General features: G+C 36.0%; 1 protein-coding gene across 1 annotated transcript in view; it reads left to right on the forward strand.

Moving 5' to 3' along the window:
* Positions 1-5,453, forward strand: part of LOC138700485 (protein takeout-like) — a 29,519-nt gene extending 24,066 nt beyond the window's left edge. The window contains exons 5-6 of the mRNA XM_069827091.1: positions 479-643; positions 4,549-5,453. Coding sequence (XP_069683192.1) covers positions 479-643; positions 4,549-4,733 — 350 coding nt within the window. The 3' untranslated portion in view covers positions 4,734-5,453. The remainder of the gene's footprint in view (positions 1-478; positions 644-4,548) is intronic.
* Positions 5,454-21,444: the final 15,991 nt, after the last annotated feature.

Consider the following 21,444-nt stretch of genomic DNA (forward strand, 5'->3'; position numbering starts at 1 on the left):
TAAGAATTATGATAACACTTGCTGATAAATAATAATAATAATTATAATAATAATAATAATAATAATAATACCTGTTATGCCTGTGTATTCAGCGTAATGCCCTGTAATGTCGCTTCTATATACTAGCCTACTACTAATTGAACCGTTGAGCAAAGCAACATATTACATTTTCTCCGACAGAACAGCGAATAAATTTCTCTTCCTATTCTGTACGAAACCTTCTGTTCCTGCTAGAGACAAGGGTTTGTAGAGCGACATGGTACCGACACTGCTTACCTTCAGTACGTGAGCGAGACACAGAGCAATGTACAGGAAACTCACCTTACCGGTATGAATGTCTGTGATTACACGATGTATTCACGACACCCGCTTTGGTCATCGCTGCTGTAAAGCGTTTAAATAAATACAGACTGTCACTCATCAATCATCACAATTGTGTCATACCAACCAGACTCTTATGGAGTAGGATTTGTTACAGACAATGTCAGAGCGGACATCGCAGCCAAATTCAAGACATACAAAGCGCAGTCCAAGCGGGGCGTGGAGCATGAGTACATAAATGTAACGGAACTTAAAATGGACTTGGACTTCGACTCGGTCGAAATGCAGTTCGACAACCTATTCAACGGCAACAAGCTGCTCGGTAAGTGAAAATAAACAACAAAATATCTTTAAATATATGGCAAACTATGTTATGAAATATGAATATGCATATAATATTGAAAAAGTAAGAAGAAGAAGATAATTTGACAATACCAGATACAAAGTCTGAAACAATGGTTTTTTTTAGATAAAAACCACATTAGATGTCAATTATTAATAAAAGTAAAACTATTGACCAAATTAAAAATTTTAACCACTATGGAGTTAATGTATCATGTTACAAAAAAGAAGAAATCAATATTAAACTGAACAGATTCCAAAGATTGTATGGTACTATTCGGAGAAATGAAACAAGGCAGCGTACCGTACACAGTTAAAGTTCTATAAACTAATGACAGTGCCTACTACAAGGTGCGGCAAAGGAATCGGACGGTTTAAAACCGTTTACTGAGCAACATGAGGGGTTATGGATATCGGTTGACCGTCGTTTGTTAGAATTTTTGATGCCGTTTTGTGTAATCATAGAAATATGGAGCTCGGATCATCGTGCTTTCGTAATCGAGACATTTTTTCAAGAATGGTGATTCAGTTGTGAAAACCTAGCGTGCCTTTCGCCTCCAATTTAATGTTGGCTGCCAGGCAACCGTTCAGCTCGCAATACCATATTGAGATGGGACAAAACTTTCGATTATCAACATCAGCTTGAAAAAAGAAACCATTGGGACACGTTCGAAGTGTACGAACGCCAAGTAACTTTGAGCGAGTAAGAGTGGCTGTTACGAGGAGTCCACATCAATCAGCTAGACGGCAGGCTATAGCACTGATACTTTCAGAACGTTCTGTGCGCCGAATATTGCATTCAGATCTTAAGTTTCATCCATATAAACTTAAGATTGTTCAGCAAATGAATGAAGGAGACTATGTCCAACGCAGGACATTCGCCGAGAGAATGGTGGAAATTTTGGCTGACGAAGCTGTTATGTTCATGAGTGACGAGGCACATTTCCATTTAAATGGTTATGTTAATAAGAATAACTTTACATACTGGGCCCCCGAAAATTCTAACGAACTACACGAGCGTCAGTTTCACTGTCCAAAGGTTACAGTTTGGTGTGCTATGTCTAGATACTGCGTCATAGGCCCGTATTTTTTAAGGAGAACGGGAACACGGACAGTGAACAGTGAACAGTGAACGCTACGTCGAAATGCTGAGAACATTTCTTCAACCAGAATTGCGTAGGCGATTACGAGGGATTGATAGACAAATTGTATGGTTTCAGCAAGATGATGCCATGGTTCATACGGCAGAAAATTCGATGACAGTTTTGCGCCGCATGTTTCCAGAGCACATCATTTCTCGGCATGGCGACATTCCCTGGCCTCCCCGCTCGCCTGACGTTACCGTCTGCCTTAATTTCTGTGGGGTTATCTGAAGTCAAAAGTGTACATAAACAGGCCTCAAACAACTGATAACCTGAAGATCACCATTGTCAAGGAAATCGCCAACATTGATGGCGAAATGTTGGAAAGAGCGACACGCAACTTCATGGAAAGACTTGAATAGTGCATAGAGAGAGACGGACACTATTTGAAGGACATAATTTTCAAGACAATTTAAATGTATGTCAACAAAATGGCATACATAGCCAGTTTTTTTTGGCAGTAATAGATTTGTTGTAATAGACATAACTGCTCAGTTATTTCCATTTTGAAAATCGTCCGATTCTTCTGCCGCACCTTGTATAACATATGATAGTGGAAATTTTGAAACAAACAGATCATATAAATAATAAAATATATGAAAAGCTGAAATGAGACTTTTAAAACCCTTAGGCCTAACTGGATATAAATTTTATGGATCACAAAATGAAACACGAAGATTATAGAAGAATAAAATATATTTTAATTAATATAAAAACATATATAACCATAAAAAAACCCTTAACAGGATACACTTTTATGGATCAAATAAGAAACACGAAGATTACAGAATAATTAAATGTATTTTAATTAATAGAAAAAAAATATATAACCATAAAATAAATTGGTACGAACACATATTAGGAATGCCAGAATCTAAACTTCCTAAAATGCTCGTACATTACAAACCAATAAGAACTAGAGTTCCTGAAAGAGTTGTTACAAGATGGAAAGACGAATTTTCTTATCTTAACCTTGAAAGAAGAAGATTAAGTGGTGACAAGAACGCATGCTGCAAACAGGTTTACGCGGGAATTGCTATAGTTAGTACATAGTTACGCAATGTTTAGTCAGTCTTATTTTCGTACGAACCTCAGCAGTTTGTAAAGACTTTCCTGTTACCATACTTTCTGAATCATAATGGAATATCCAAACAGTGTCTTGAATTTTTGCGAGACATATCACCCATTTCACTTGAGGATGTGCCTCTTTCAATATGGTTTTTCAATATAATTTTTGACAAACACAAATACATATTACTTCATATCTGTCGTCGATTTGCAAAAGGGGACATGTACAAAATCACAAAGTGTTTGAAAATCGCAAATACTATAACAAAGTTAACAAATTAAATTGTTCATATATTTTTTTTCTAATTAGATCACTATGGAAACATACATTCAGGATTCATAAACATTTTAATTTTTTAGTGTGTTATGGTTTTTTTGCGATTTTCCAACACTTTGTTATTTTGTACGTGTCGCCTTTTGCAAATCGACGACAGATATTCAATACTGAATTCAAGATGGAAAACAACTTATTATGTAAGAGACTAAATCAAAGATAATCAGATGATTGAGGTTTTAGTATAGGCAACAACATTAAGTTGGAAGAAAAACATTATTGAAATCCGTAGACATGTGTTGTGTCTGAATTTCGCTATATGTAGACAGACAAGTACAATATATTTTTCATTAGAAATTTAGAGCAATATTATTCCAAAGCCTTCGAAAAACTGCACTGTAATGGTAACTAAGTAACAATAAGGCATAAATGGGTCTATTTCAGTATAGTTTTATGTTATGAAGAATGGTTTCCCTAGCGACAAGTTTCTGTGTGGGAATACTAACTTTCAAGGCCTAACAACAATAGCTGTAAATGCAATAAAAAGGACGATCGTGCAAAAAAATGTTATAGGCCTACAATACACGTCTGTAAAGTGCATTACAAAATCTCGGAAATCGAAGAACTCGGTCTGCTCGTTTTTCAAACTTTTCCTCGATTTTGTAAAAAGCACTTCCCACCTTGTATCGTAATACACTATTAAGGCACTTGAGCAGTAATTTGCCTTATTGAACACGATTTTGATTAACGATAAAGTCTGATTATAAAGCTTGTGTATAAAAACAATAATGTGTAGTATACACACAGAACTAGTTATAATTGGTGTTAATGAAATCAATTAAAGTTATAGGAATAAATGGAAAGGACGTATATGAAGAATTGAAAATAACAGACTAGCAAAAGCAATACAACGTAATATACACACCCCAGGGGGAATGTAACTGACCACCCTACCCTATTACCTTCTGGCCTAATTGCCTCATGAGCGATGCCTTGCTGGTGTCACTTATGGAGTCCAACCCGTCATCAGACAGTTGACTAACAAAATACACTCCTCAAGAATACACAAGCGTACCGTGTCCAAAGATGAGCTGGAATGAGCAATAATTAGGGCCTAATAATATTTTAAACAATATTATAAGTATCACAACTAACGTAATTTGGAGGCGAAACGGGCCAAAAAGAACCCAAACTGTGATCGTTAATAATGTAATTCCCAAGGTAGGTGCAGTGGTATTGGCGATGATAGTAATTCTGCTATTGGTGATGGATGAGTGTAGCGGTCATGGAATGAATTACTTATAGACAACAGTTCGTAGAGGATTTTTGTATCGTATCTCAGAGCGTCTGTCTGATTCCAACACTAATTTACTCAGCTAATTTTATGTCTTGTGTTCGTAGAGAATGGCGCCAACAGGTTCCTGTCTCGCAACTGGCGAGAGATCTTCCGCTTCTTGGGGCCGGCCATAAATCGCGCCCTCCGAGATTCCATCTTGTCGATAGCGAACAAAGCCTTCCAGTTCATGCCGTTCGATCTCATGTTCCCCCACGACTTCGATCCCCGAAACGTCACAGCTCTCAACTAGCGAGATTGGTACCGAAGAAGGGACAAGAGCTGTTACGGGAACGTACATTTTATTTATGTTGTTAATAATTCGTCTATGAATAATTGTACCAAAGGAAAGAATTATAGGGTTCAATCAACACCAACTATGGTCCATCCCAGAATCTGTAAAGTAGAAAGACGAAACAAGACCTCTGCGCAAGTGGTATGTTGGAGGGCTAGGGCCAATACGGCCAACACCTGCCCCAGGAACAAAGCTAGCAATCGCTTGCAGGGATTGAATCATTTCTATCTGAACTAGTGCTGCTCATCGGAGTGACTACTACCGCGGAGAAATCGGAGATTACGAATAAAGCTCTCACACCGATGATCTCCGATACTATCGTAGGTGGAACAGGGAACAAAGGAGAGATGTGGTGGTTCGGAGCGAAGCGAAGTTGGAGGACGTAGAGCTCAAGGACGACCGGCGCGTACGGACTGAGGGTAGTTGTGAGTGGAATTAAATGGCACCAAATCGTATATCCGTCGCATGGAAACTCTTCAATTTAGTTGAAGATAATAATAAAGTCGCACGCTGTGAACTTTGCGGGCGAATTTACTCTAAGGGTGGAGGTACTTCGAATTTGTTAGACCATTTGAAGCGATCGCGAACTTGAAGAAAGTAAGTAAGTAAATTTAACTGTTCAAAACACTTTTGAACTCTTTTAAAAAGCGTGTTTACTTATATATATATATATATATATATATATATATATATATATATATATATACACGTTCTAATAAATAATTTAGTGGTTTAGTGGTTTTGTGTGCAGATAGAGGTAACCGGAGGTCTCCGATTGAAAGCGTGCAAACAACCGCTCCGGAGAAAAGCCTAACCATAAGAAGCACTAATTTGAACTCTACCTTCTACCACGAGCATCTTACCCCTTAGCTGCCTCGAACTGATTCTGCCCGTGATACACTCCGGCAGAGATAGACTCCGCCCCCATATGCGTGAAGTTACTCTATAGATTTCTGGGACGGATCATAGAAGGGCAAAGCGCTGCTGACATAAAATGAATGGCCATCTAAATAAGCGATTGTAACGGTTGTAATGAGGAAATGTTGTGATGGAGTGAATTATTAAGTATTTAGGCTTTGAATTAAGACGTTTTTTACGATTTGTCATATGAACAAATAACAATATTGCATTTAAAAATCTTGTCCCAAACTGTAGCGGAAATTACGGCATTAGTTAAATATACGGCACTGTTTATAAAGTTCATGTATTCAAATTCTCAACAGATATCCATTTGAAGGAACAGCGGCCAAGAAGATTTTGTGCCGACAAATAATTCAATGGTACGAAAAAAAGTAAACAATTCATACTAAAGATCTGCTTCCAAAATTACAGACTTAAAAATATTTACGTATTGGATTACAGTACCAGCATGAACTTCATGTTTGAACTACAGCAGACCTAGGATTTTCATAAATGTTTATTATAGTGTATACAGAGTGAATACTAAATATCGTCTTGGAAGACCAGGGCGTAATATACCACGTGAAAACAAACATAAATAAGAACCAATATCCTATCTTGAAACTTTCCCCAAATGTCTAATGGGGCAAGTTTCCGTGGGTAACGCTTATGTATGCAAACGTTTAAGTTCAGACTGTAACTCCCACATGTCCACATCGAACATCTCGCACTTCCAAATTGCACTTTTGTCACTCCAAGCACAGCGTACACAGGTTTGCTAGGATTTAGTTCAACGTCGGACAAGGGGTGGGTCGCGCAGCATGCTTAGAAAACCGGCAATTGCTTGATGTATGCAATGTAAACATCACGAGCTTACTTTACTTCACAATGAGAAACAGCTACGTATTGTAACATCAGTTTAAACTGTGACATTGTACAGATGACTCACAGTACAGTACTTGAAGACAAACCAGCTACAGTTATTTTCTTCGCAGTTTTTACGCTGAAGCCAAAAAATCCGACCATTTCAGGGACAGGTACATGTCGCAGATATCAAAAGTAACTATTACCCCATTTGACTTTGGGTATTGCCTCCATAACTAATCAATAATAACAGTTCCTATCTCAAATTTCTACACCGCAATACCCTCTATCACTCCCCGGGCTTCGAAGACGGCATTTAGTACTCATCCTGTATGTGTGCAATGTCTGTATTCAAATATTAACCAATATATTATTTCCTTCATGTTATACTATAAGTGTAATACGTAATTGATTAAATATACTTTGTCTTTTCAAATATTTATTGAGTCTACATATGTATTCAATTGCATAATTATGTAAACATTAAGTGTGAAAGTAAACAGTATCTTACATGATGTTGGGATATTAATTTTTGTCTGGTTAGGTTATGAATGCTAGGCCTACGTGTCATTTCTCCAGACAATGTTGTCATAGAACGATTCATTTGCAGTTTGTCGTTGTTTCCAGTCACAAAATTGCATCCTCTGAGGACGGTTGCCAGAAAATAGATGTTTCCTCTGCGTTAAATTATACCGGGCCATCATTTTGTTTTTACTAACATTTCTAATATTAACCTGGCTATACCTTTGGATTAACGGATGGGAATCACAAACACTATGTTACCCCCTTCCACGACTGGAGTTCGATGATACTAGAGTAAAATATAAACAAATCACTTTACTAGGTATAGGAGGGAAGAAAAGTAGTGCATCCATTTACGTAAACAAGAAACTATTACAATTTTCAGTTTGATAATTTTCATTAGGTTTTTATTTACTCAAAACACAGTACAGTATTAACAATAACTAACTGAACTATCCAGGCGGACGTATTTATTATGCAATGTATAATATAGCCTACTGTCTACAGCACATTACCATACAATATGGAGAGTGAATTTAAATTGAAAAATAATCAATATCTGGATATTTAAAGAAATTGTTGAAAATGATGGCCGTTCATTTCTATACGGGTCTCAGTTCTTTTGTGTGCATATTATCGAAAACGTTTTTAAGCATATCTTCTGAAAATAAATGTATTGTTTCCGGGATGTAATTCTTTAATTCTTCTATTGTTGTAGGATGTTTAACAAACACAACTGTTTTACAGTAACCCCAAAAGAAATAATGCAAAACATCAGTCGACATCGGGTGCCATAATCTGTGCCTCTTGAAATAACAATTCTGTACCTACTCTATAACAGAGTACCTTACTTACGTATTGTAATCACTTCACTTCTGCCCGATTCGCACAGATAAATTTACTCAGATTGCTGTCTACTGCCCGTTCAAGTAGTTATGTCGCAGGGTCGTAGAAAGGGGGAAATCACGTGACGAGGCTCTTTTATTTAAATTATTTTAAACAGTTGTATAATATTACGTAGACGTCCAATTCCTGACAGAAAATGTTTTCAGAAAAGAGCTAAGACAGCCCAGCCACTAATCTTTACAGAGAGGCCAGTAGAAATGGATGTTGGAAACAGGGAAGCGACATAACCAAACGGATACAATACCTGTGCGAAGATATGATTCAATAATGAATGCACTTTATTCACTGGAAAATACGACCATATTTCTGGAACTTACTATACATACTCACTCTGGACTGTATACCGTGACCGTAACGTCTGCTAGTGTATAGTCTTTATTATGCGATCATGGGTGGAAGTTCCCTAGTAAAAGGGGTAGGAGTGAAGTACATTCAAAAACTCAGGTACAATAAAAAACTGAAGTAAAAATAAAATGATGTCCCTGTACGGTACTGTGTACGTCTCTCATAACTAGGCTTCGAGACTTTGGACCCGATACAATAAGTTTACTGTGCATGCACTATAGGTTGTTGACTCGCTGCAGGTAGATAGAGATGTGTTGAGGAAACGACGTTGGTATTTAGAGTAGAGTACGGTAGTATGGGGAAACACACATGTACATTCTGAAATTAAATATACATTACACAATGATAATGTCAAAAGAATATGAAAATCATTTATTCTCCTGTCATTTATAAGCATTTGTGTTTAATTATACACAGTGTTAATGGTGGAAATAAGCATGTAGCAATTTCAATTTTTTCATTTTTCCTATTGGTCGTCTTTAGGAAGTGCAGTTACAGTACCGAATTGCAATGTACCTATTACAAGATACATTCTCAGTGTCACAAACGTAAATCTTTTTCGTTTATCTGCCAAAGTTTGTACTGTAGAAAGCTGCGCTCTACGTCGCATGACGTGATAGGAGCAAAACGAAGAAACCTAACATCATTGCAGTCACTAAGAGACGGTCTTTTATTCTCGGGTGACTCTATGTCCACTAATTTGCTGTTTATGTTACACAATGTTCCATATCCGTTATTTTTACGTAAAATTTATTTCCACTTCTGTTTTACACGTTCAGTAACCGGTGTACTTGATGTCTCATCAATTCTCTGCATCATTTTCTAAATTAACTTGAGGGGTTCGGGCATCTCTTGCTCTGACTTTTCTAACCGTGTAGTAGTTTCAGACACAGTTTGAAAATAGGTTTGTATGAAAACCAAATTATTAGTCAGAACCTTCAAATCCAGAGCGTTTTCCTTTGCGTATTTGTTGGCATTCATTCTACAGTACCCCCACCCACTGCACGCTTTACCACTATACTCAGTACGCCGTTATGCGGCTTTCCCACTGAACTGCTCTATTCAGTCCGAAGTCTCGAAGCCTGCTCATAACCGAGCACTCAAACGACACTCGACTTGGTACTAGTGACGCTGCATGAATTTCTCCATGGTTCGTGTTCTACAAATGAAATTATAACATTTACGTTCACGAAGTTCGGACATTTCTTGGACGACCTGCATTCACATGTAGCCTACAACAAGTAGTACACTTCTCTTGTGTGTAATGAGTGGCTCCTAATTATCACGTGATAGCCACCGTCTTATCCCCACCGAATATCGATGAGGAAACTAGAAGCCGCAGGATATACGTTGTGTTATATTTTGTTCGTATTTTGCAACGAAGAATCACGTCATGTAGATTCAACCTGTATAGTGTGTGTGTGTTTTTTTTCTCCTTTATTTTATCAATATGTTCCATTACAAAGTGTAACACTACATGTTTTGGTTTACATTTTGTAAATAAATTATTTTACTACTATTGTCATCGGTTTACACTACAATGCATGTAAGTCTAATGTGTGAATTAGAATAATACACAGTGTCCGAAATGAAACCTACCGATAAAGAAATGAACTAACTAGACATCCATAAAAGTTACATAAGACCAGCTTGCACTAAAATGCAGACAAACTCAAGTTTTTATGTCGTGAAATTGGCGAACCTGTTATTCCTATTGTTGTGTATACACAGATTGTTTTCCAAAATGGCTCCATTCACACCGCAAGAAAATGTGCAGTGCTGTTATTGGTTAGCAGAGTTTAATTTTCCGGTTACAGTTCAGGGGAATTTCGTGAAAAATACGGCCATGCAGCTCCTGATAGACACACCATTGTTCAATGGCACAAACATTTGCTAGAAAATGGAGACTTTCAACGACATGGTGTTGGCAATGGTTCACGTGTGTGGCTATGTTAATCGCCACAATTACAGGATCTGGGGTTCTGAGAATCCTCGTGTTATTTTTGAACATGAACGTAACTCTCCAAAGTTAAATGTTTGGTGTGAATAAACCAGTTCAGAAGTGATCGGACCTTTTTTCTTCATAGAGAACACAGTGAATGGTGCGGTATATCTCGATATGCTTGAAAATTTTGCGCTACCCCAGATTTCAGAGAGGTTCACCTTCCAGCATGACGGAGCTCCTTCTCATTATTGGGGACCGGTCGTTGAAACTTAACACAACCATTTCCCGGGAGGATGGATTGGTCGTGATGGTCCTATTTAATGGCCCCCACGATCTCCTGATCTTACACCAATGGACTTTTTTCTTTGGGGATTCGTGAAAGACCATGTCTACAACACCAGAGTGGATACCCTTCAAGTGTTACGTCAAAGGATTATCGACACAGTAAGATCTGTTACTCCGCAGATGTTACACAATGCCTGGAAAGAGATTCAATACAGGTTAGATATGTGTCGTGCTACTAGAGGGGGACATGTTGAGATTTACTGATGGTGACATAAACTTGTTGAGTTAATTAATATTTTCCCATCATTTGATTTTATGTGTATTAATTAAGGAATAAATTATTTAGTATCTCTGTCGGTAGGTTTCATTTCGAACAGGGTGTATTGTATATTTACAAATTTCTAATTAAATAAATTATCGTCGATCAAATAATGTAATACGAGTATTTACCCTGTCTGTAACAGTTAATATAGACAGTTATTGGTACATATTTTATTTACATATTTACTTGTTAAATTTTAAAACGAATCTACTCTTAATCCCTATAAATTGTTACAGTTCTATCTAGTAGCCTATGTGATGTACTTTTCTGTTAATTCTAAGGTTTATTATTTTCGAATTACATTTCTGTTATTAATTTACAATACTCTTCTATATAGGTCTACAGTATGTGGCTAAGAGCTCTTTTTTCTGTGTTGGCCATCTCCCTCTTCGTCATCTTGTTCTGCAGCTTAAAATGTTCCTTTCAGTTTTATATAGGGTAAAGGTTGATAATACCGTGATACGAGTAATATCTCAATACTGTGTTCGAGAGCTTCTCACGATTTTACTGAGCAAGAAAAGGACTGGTTTTGTGCAGCAACGTGTCCACGAACAATCCCTTAATACGTTGACGCAAAAACCGATCTCTCTCTCTCTCTCTCTCTCTCTCTCTCTCAGTAAAATTGTAATACATTCTCAAACAATCACGATCTTACTCATGCCATGATATTTCCAACCCTTACCCTATAGGACTAGTACAATTGAAGGAATAGTAAGTCTTTAATATTAGACTGTGTGTGAGTGAGTGAGTGAGTGAGTGAGTGAGTGAGTGAGTGAGTGAGTGAGTGAGTGAGTGAGTGAGTGAGTGAGTGAGTGAGTGAGTGTGACTGAGAACGGTGGCAGTCAACGATATGTGGCAAAAGTTCTTGGATTAACTTCGTTTATCAATTCAACGAGCTGTCAAGCGTTACAGTGAGGCACACAAATTTACAAAAAAAGAGACTGAATAATCTGGAATAAAAATCGAAGTAGGCTGTGTCATGAATAAATACGTCGCTGACAGAATTATTGCTGTTAAGGTAAACATTAGCAGTGACAATCAACATTCTTATTTCCCGACACCTGACAACCCGGTAAATCTTCGCTATGCTTAAACTCCTGAGTAGCCATTTTGTATCCATTGAGAGTAATCGTGTCGATGTTATAATAACCATAGCGCTCTATTGCTTGCTATCCTTTGGTTATACGTCAACTCCTATATGAGCTACATATGCCTCGACATTGTGAATGTTCCCACTTCACTAAACTTCATTTGCGAATTTTTCCAATAAAATTAGTCAACTACTGATTGTTGCTCAATTGAGATTGTAGCCCCATTCGTTATGAATAGTTCGACACCACTGCGAACGTTCTATTACTTCGTATTCTCGAGTTACACTTCCTCGGCTACACGCGACTTCCCAATTCGTGCCACAATTTCTCCTCTCCCGCGTATCGCTAGATGACGTTACTCTCTCCAACCCAAGGTAAGTTTGATACATTGATGTTTCATCTATCGATCGCCGTTTACTTCATTGGATTATGTCGTGTAGTCTTGAAATTACAGGCGCGACAAAACTGACCTGAAAATGTGTCGGTCAACTTTCTGGGATGGTATCCGAGTATTGGATCAAACTTATGGATGTATTCACGTCAGAAGTGTCACATCGGCAAAAGGTGACCGTTTTATTGTGCTCCTGTCTTACGTGAATGTTAATGAAGTGTAGTGAAATTGAAGTGGCTCGCTTTTTTATGTCACCGACTGTATTTAACTGTTTTGTGTATTGTACCTTGAGATACTTATACCTAGACTTCGTTGAATTGCCACACGCAGCATGCTATCAGGTTGCCGATGTACGGTAGTATAGAGGAGGTGAGCGACCGCCCGGTCTCGTAGTCTAAGCAGTTCATGTTAAGAATTGTGACCGGTCCAAATAGATAGAGCAGCTACAGCTAATGTATACCTATGTAAGCACTTATTTTTACATTACTGTGGTTGGAATAGTCAAAGCATAACATGCGTTCCGTGCAGATAAGAATTAAATCAAGCATACTACTATGAGAGTGAGTGTTGCTGTTCCAAATAATTGCCCCTGGAATACCCTTACCCCCACATCCTGTCTTGACCCGTTGGGGAACGTGGTTGGATGTTGTTAATTGTTATGCAGAACATTACGGCAAAAATAATGGACGTAATTGATGAATTGGATAGCACAGACAGTTCCGCTGTTGCAGCTGTAAAATCATTGCCTTCTGAACAGCTATTGAAAGATATTCTGTTCATTGATTCTAATTTTAAAATCGTGTCCAAAAGCATCATCCTGTTAGAATCGTCTAAACTACAACTCTCATAAGACCTTAATATAGTGGATAAAGTATCACAAACCGTTATCCAAAATAACAATTCATTAATTTCAGAAAAAGAGAAATGTAAGTTGAGAAACATTATTGCTAAAAATTCTGCCTATTTACAACTTCGTATTATAAATGATGTACCATCAGGTCACGATAAGACATCTGAAGTTGGTGTACTAGAAAGTAGTGACTTTCCGTTCTTCAAATATGTAGGTATTACATCGTGTGATGTTGAACGTACATTTTCCCAAAATAAAAACTGTTTAAGTGACCATCGGAGGAGGTTACTTTGCAGTCGCTCAAAATGTACAAAACTGTTCACTCCAATGCACATATTCAAGGATGATGTGAGTATCTTATATTAAATTTTAAGAGTTAATATATCTCACTATAAAATAATTGTGTATTTACATGTTTAGACATTTCCTACTTCAATGATCATTTCTTGAATGCAGGATAAGGTTCAATTGTAACCGCAGTATACTGCTCAGTGTTTACATCAGAGGCATACTCCATCCATTGCACGTCCCCTTTTCATACAGTCTATACTACGTGCGCAGTAAACCTTACGATTCTCGTGGCAATTCCACGAAGTCTACTTATAACACTTCAGAAACACAAATCTACACTTAAAACGATCTAAAAAGTTTCAAAACTTCGTCAATATTTTGAGGTTTCGCTTTGAGTCGTAATGATTATGTGAAAGTACAGTAAGTAAGAACAGTAATGTATTCGAGCACTCATAGTAGAATATTTTTGGGTCGAGTTGACAGTAAGAACACGCAAACGAGAAGAGAAGAGAAAGTGTCTCAACACACATACAATTATTAATTTCTTATAAACACATACATTCAGTCTTCAGAAGTAGTTGCAATTATACATGTCACAGAAAGTAGTGTGTATCATTTCACCCATAACACTATTTTGTAATGTAACTTACGAAGTCACTGTTGGTTTTACGGAGGTAGAACGTGACTTCCATTTCATTTTACAAGTTTCAGTGATAATAGAATTGAAGACGCACAGAGCTGTGAGTTAAAGAATAGCACAACAGACAGAGAGATGTGGAAAGTACCGTTAGTAGGAATGATATTGTTTTACAATAGTTATTTACGTAACTAGGACAGAAAGTGATACTTTTGAGTACGAGTGAGACGATTTCGAAACGAGTGCGTACTAGTTACGTAAATATTTTTATGCTCGACCATGCCGAAATGTAGTAATTATACACCTGGTAGCAGTCCTTTAATGCATGTCATTAAAGTACATCTACTCATTAAAGTACAGGTGTTCAGCCAATGACAACTCAGCTTACAGGTGTTCAGCCAATGACAAGTCAGCATTGTACCGTTATAAAACCGAAAGTATCGATTATTCTCGGATATGCAATCGAAAGAGAATTAGCGAAAAGTCACGGAGGCTGGAAATGCAATACTGTTGCAGAAGGTTATGTTCTGTTACTATTATAATTAGCGTTAATTGTAAATAATATTCAAATAAATTCAATTTGTCATCTCATTTTTCAATGTCGAATTCAATAATCAAGGTTAGCTATATCAAGTTTAACGGGATTACATCAAGGTCAATGACATTATTGTCCCTCGGAAAAAATCGCTTGCGCTCGTTTCATAAATATCCATACTTGCGTCTTAATTACTATCGTTATAGGCTCGTTGCATAATGTACTATTTGGCACAACTATATGGAAATGATATGTGAATTAGTTAACTTATTAATTAATCATAGACTATTGAGATTTTTGCACGCTAGGAGTCACGGCCTTCTAATATTACGTTGCTTTTTTAGTATGTTTTATTATAACTATATTATTTTACTATGACAACTTTGCGGTATTCATACGGAAGAATGGATCTAACAATGTTTTTGCCGTATGCGTACAACGAAGAATAACTTTCTAACCAATAGTATATAATGAAAAACAGTAGTTTCTATGTAGGTTAGGTATGCCAAAAAAAAGTGATAGTGAAATCCTGGTTCTGAAAAGTTTAACGTAAATACTTCTTCTATTAAAATTACTTTTTAGGAATGAAATATATTGGGGCAAGAGGTAAATATGTGCAAGTATTTTGTTTTTTATTTAAGAAAAATGCACATAAAACAACATCATATTTATCTTTTCCCCTGCGCTAATATTTTTCCCATAAATCCGTAATGTTTATATTACCGCTTGTTCTGTATGGTTGTGAAACTTGGACTCTCACTCTGAGAGAGGAACATAGGTTAAGGGTGTTTGAGAATAAGGTGCTTAGGAAAATATTTGGGCTAAGAGGGATGAAGTTACAGGAGAATGGAGAAAGTTACACAACGCAGAACTGCACGCATTGTATTCTTCACCTGACATAATTAGGAACATTAAATCCAGACGTTTGCGATGGGCAGGGCATGTAGCACGTATGGGCCAATCCAGGAATGCATATAGAGTGTTAGTTGGGAGACCGGAGGGAAAAAGACCTTTGGGGAGGCCGAGACGTAGATGGGAGGATAATATTAAAATGGATTTGAGGGAGGTGGGAAACGATGATAGGGACTGAATTAATCTTGCACAGGATAGGGACCGATGGCGGGCTTATGTGAGGGCGGCAATGAACCTTCGGGTTCCTTTAAAGCCATTTGTATGTATATATGTATGTATATAAATCTGTAATGTATTTTACGGCCTGATGTTTGTGAATGATTGTAATACGAAGACTGCGTGAAGTGATGCTACTACACGATAACGCCCGTCCGCACTCTTCTAACCTGACACAAAACACTATTCAGGAGTTGGGTTGGGAAGTCATTCCGCATCCATCTTATTCACCTGCTCTTGCGCCCTCAGATTTTCAACTCTCTATCGAACAATCTGCAAGGAACTTCCTTTCCGGATGAAAATGCGTTCCCAACATGACTTGACGACTTCTTTAACTCAAAACTCCGCGATTTCTAAATAAAAAAAACCACTCCAGGTCTGGCAGACTGTTGTAAATAGTGAAGGAGAATAATGTTGATGATTAATTTCTGTCTTACGTGTATCTGATGTGTTTAATAAACTTATGAAAAACTGCTAGGGAATTATGCACCAACCTAATAATTTCTAAATTACTGGTCCTACTTAAAATCTGAAAACATAATTAGAAAGCGTGAACTTTTTCTTACATATTTTACATAAAGCATGGTCTGTCGCATATATTATAGGAGCTATAGGTCATTCGTTATCTCGTGAAACCAACTGGATACGTACGCCATAGCTCAGAGTAAGAACCTTAAGGTGGGAGTAAATGAGCTAGCTAGGCTCAAGTAGAAGCAGAGCGAGGGAGGGAAGCTTGTCATTCCACTTTCTTCTTCCTCTTACGAGCAAGTAGGTTTCACGAGATATTGAATGGCTTAGGTCTATATACGCTGTTAACTAGACTCCGGCATGCTGTATACATTTTTGCTGCATTGAGTGGAAAACAATGCCAATAATTGTTAAAATAATTTATATGTAAATAATTATAGTACACGATCTTAAAGTCCTTTATATTTATGTAACATTATATTGAGAGGTAATACGTAAATTAAAAAAAAAGATATATTGTATTTATAGATAACACTGATCTACTGTAAAATCGAACTGGTTAAAAGAATTACAGTCAGAAGTAAACATATTAGGTCTATATTGATTATGGAAAGAAATAGGAACTCTAAATGCCAAGATTATTGGTAAAACTATAAAAGATAGAGAATAGAAAATCTCAAGACGAGGTTTTTCTTAGTAATATAGCGAATTGGGATTCATTAAGGTATTATAGAGAAATAAAAAAACTCTGGGAACAGGAAGAGTATGTCAGATTAAACACAAGAGAAGTGAGAGTAGAATTAGCCTGGTGGAGATGAGGTATTTGGAGACTCAAAAATAAAGAAGTAATATGGGTAAGGCTATTTGTCTCCTATGCGGGTGTTTTGAAGACGCAGTCCATAGAGACTACTTTTAAAATGTACAGCGACTAAGGACCTAGAATTAGCGGAATAGAAAATAAATTTTTGAAGACAAATGAGAAGATAGCCTTCATAAAGCTAAATGGGCCGTTAAACATTAACAAGCTTAATAATTTAGGAAATTTCTGTTCAGAGTCAAAATTAGATGGGAAAAGAAGATAAAGGAACAATTTGAAGACAGATTATATGTGAGAGAACCCTTCACTCTACAGGAGATACTAGTTAAGGAGTAACCAAATTAGTAATCTGGTAAATAGTTAAGTAAACAAGTGAAACGATGAATTAGAATAATAGTAAAACATTTAGAAATAGTAAATATAGTGAATAGTGAGTTATTATGATATTATTATTGTAATTATTATTAGTATAGAAATGTAATACAACATTAATAGTATAATAAATAATAATAATAATAATAATAATAATAATAATAATAATAATAATAATAATAATAATAATAATAATAATAATATAATAGTATAGTACAGTATAATAGATATACAGTACTAAATAGTACTAAAGTGTTATTAGCAGAGTTGTTAAATTAAGAAGTTGTTCATTGAACTAGGAAACTATATGTTATACTAATTATATTTGATATGGGAATGACGGATTTGAACTTAAATGCATCAAATCCGGTATGTCCAGACAAGAATGAATAAATGAATGAATAAATAAATAAATAAATAAATAAATAAATAAATAAATAAATAAATAAATAAATAAATAAATAAATAAATAAATAAATACATAAATAAATAAATAGGCAAACAAATAAATAAATAATTAAAATAAATAACTAAATAAACAAATAAATAAACAAATAATTAAAATAAATAAATATATATAAGTAAATAAATAAACAAACAAATAAATGAATAATTAAAATAAATAAATAAGTAAATAAGTTAATAAATAAATAAACAAATAACATAATATACAAACAAACAAATAAACAAATAATTAAAATAAATAAATAAATAAATAAATAAATAAATAAATAAATAAATAAATAATCACCTTTCCATATAGACATATTTGCGTAAAAAATATAAATATGTATCTAGCTGGCTTTGCAATGTTCTACAGCAACTTGACAGTAACTTTTGAGGCAAGAATTCGAGAATAAAACACCGCCATTCAGATATTCTTCGAGAAGGGAACATGTAGTTGTTAGCAACATGAATTCCGGCGGTAGAACGACAATTTCGAAATTTCTTCCCAATATATATATCGAAACTACATTTCTTTCATTAGCAGCTCATAAGCTCTTCTGTCTTGTGATGTCACGAGTGAGTCAGCAGCGCAACTTTCAGCAAGCAGTGACTAAAACGGTTTCGGCAATGGGAAAGGAATTTGCTTTCTATTGAGACTCAATAATTTGCATGGCTCATGATTATTATTGGGTATTGTCAAAGAAAGTGACTCTTTATCTATATTGTTACATCTAAACTATTCCTGCATGGACTATCTATAAATACAGTCTTGTAGTTTCTTGATGCAATCTTGAATAAACTGAATGGAAATTATATGGACGCATCTTATTAAAGCAATCTCAAGGTTATCGAAAATAATTAAGGGCAGCGGGCTATGAACGCATATAAAAATTATAAAAAAAAAACATACACTGACACTTCTGACAATATCTATCACAATATTTATGATAGCCACACATAAATTTGATCAAATCTGTAACCCTCTGCCCTTAAAGCAACTTTACTTAAGAAATTGCTATAGGCTATGTGTTACAACAATTCACGCCGTCAAGATTAATATATGCCTACCAGCTTGTTAAGGAGACATTCTATGTACCGGGTGAGTAAAAGCTAATTTTACAAACTTTGAGGAATGATACAGCAGACAGAAATAAACAACTTCAGATAAAAAAAAAGTAAGAGTCAAAAGCGCTTAGTTACTTCTCGAGGGATCTAAATTCTTTGATGTTGTAACGCCTGACAGATAGGCAATTGTTCATCATTTGTGCGATTAGGGTTTCTCCAATGCAGGAGACCTTATCATTCTGGTCTATTACTGTTTTTGTAAGTACCTCAAACATGCTGCAAAATCTATAAAATTAAATTTGTTTTTCTAATGTAACTCAATATTGCAGCTCATCCCGATTCGATCACCGGCTAGGTCGTAATGGAATTTGTGGTGTACAAATCACAGAACATATTTCTCCGGGTTCACCCGTTTCTGTATAGGATTGTAATTCCACCAACACTCTCCACCGACTCCTCATTTCATCTATAATCTACAATAATAAAAACAGGCTATGACGAAGTCTTGCGGTTAGTACGGGTTTCCGATGCTGATAGAGGAAGAACTTGGAACTCTGAGGCCCTGGCATTTATCAAGTTACTCGTCTGCGGATGGGACCTGGCTTTATCAAGGACTGAGGAAGGATGGCCCGCCTGTCGGCGTCAGATTCACGAGTGCCATCCGGACTACCTGTCGAACTCGGGTAATCATCGGGTGCATCCCTCGAAAAGCCAAGTCAAAGTACCGTTATTACTTATAAGGAGAGAAAACAAAGATTTAGGTATTGGTTTCTTAGGATACAAAGTTAGTACACAAATACAGGTTTTAAAATTTTAATCAGTGAAAGAACTTTTTGGAATAAACGGTTAAAAGTAACCGTAATTTATCGCCTCTCTTTGCATGATCATTTAAATAGTATATTACGATACAAGCTTGGGAATTGCTTTTTTTACAAAATCCAGAAAAAGTTTGAAAAACGAACAATGCGAAGAACGGTGAAGAATACAATGCGCGCCGTTCTGCGTTGTGCAACTTCCTCCATTCTCCTCTAACTTCATACTTCTTAGCCCCAAATATTTTCCTAAGCACCTTATTCTCAAACATCCTTAACCTCTGTTCCTCTCTCAAAGTGACAGTACAAGTTTCACAACCATACAGAACAACCGGAAATATAACTGGTTTATAAATTGTAACTTTTTTGAGAGTAGACTGGATGACAAAACTCCTCAACTGAATAACAAAAGGCATTTTCCATATTTGAATCGGGGATTGCAGAAACAGCACATGTCATGAAAACTAAATTTTTCACTAGACACATCATTGGTTATAGTACTGGCTTCATCAGACAGAAGCCTAATAGATGTGTCGTTTTATACCAAATTTATTGGAATTTAATGAATTATGAAATAAATCAACATATATATGCTTGACAAGTACTATTTCTGCAAGGAATCAAAACTGTAGTATAATAATTTCAGTCCAACTAAAGTTTATTTGTAAAATTAGAGATATAATATAGCCTATGCATAGGCTTACTGTGTACTTAATACATAAGTTCATTACATAAATGAACTTACTTTTCCACAATAGGCCACTGAAGAATATTATTGTAAAATTCTTGATATTCATGTGGTATGTAACGCATTTAGTTTGCGTATATCGTCAATCTTCTCTCTTTGAATTGGCAAGATTTTGTCTGGATATTCCAATGAAGATGCTATTCTTCTTTGTACTTACAAGAAACATTCTCATGGAGGCAGATAAAAAAAATTAATCTTTTCTCTTACATCATTTTAATAATGTCAAAAGAAGTGTTTACACAAATTTTGGCCACTCGAGCGCAGTTACAAAGGCCGTAAAAAATAAGTTTCCCTAGGGCCGTTGACAGAAAGAGAACAAAATTTCATGGAAAGTTTTATTGGAACAAATGTAGCAATTGTTGAGTTATTTTTCAACGTATTCACCACCAGAATTGAGACATTTGTCATTCAGTGGGATCAATTTTTGTATCCTTGTGTTGTAGATGTCTGTCGTTTGGAATCGGAACCAATGTGTCGGCACACATCTTTGACATGTGTTGTTTCTGCGCGCTTCCAGGATTTCACAGGTCTCCAAATGTGAGACGGCTATACTGACATATGTGGTTTCTGCATGGAATGATAACCCTATATCAACAGTCCATGAAACTCGAATAAACTCATTTCGCCAAAAATAGTGACATGTGCTGTTTCTGCAGTCCCTGATTCATTTATTCTCCGTTTAATTTCCTCCCGAGTGTCATTTATATTTGATACTAGCCGTACCCGTGCGCTCTGCTGCACTTGTTAGAAATAAATATAAAGTAATTACATAATTAAAATAGGACGTTTGATCCAGGGAACATTCGTGTTTGATAGAAGAATAAATAGTTTAATACGTTACTTAATTTAAATTGTATTTAAGTAATTAAAATTCGATCATTTTGGTCCAGAGACCACTCATTTGGTGCAATGATAATTCCTTTAACAT

This window comes from Periplaneta americana, chromosome 5 (genome assembly GCF_040183065.1).
Source record: "Periplaneta americana isolate PAMFEO1 chromosome 5, P.americana_PAMFEO1_priV1, whole genome shotgun sequence".
Taxonomy (NCBI): Eukaryota; Metazoa; Arthropoda; class Insecta; order Blattodea; family Blattidae; genus Periplaneta; species Periplaneta americana.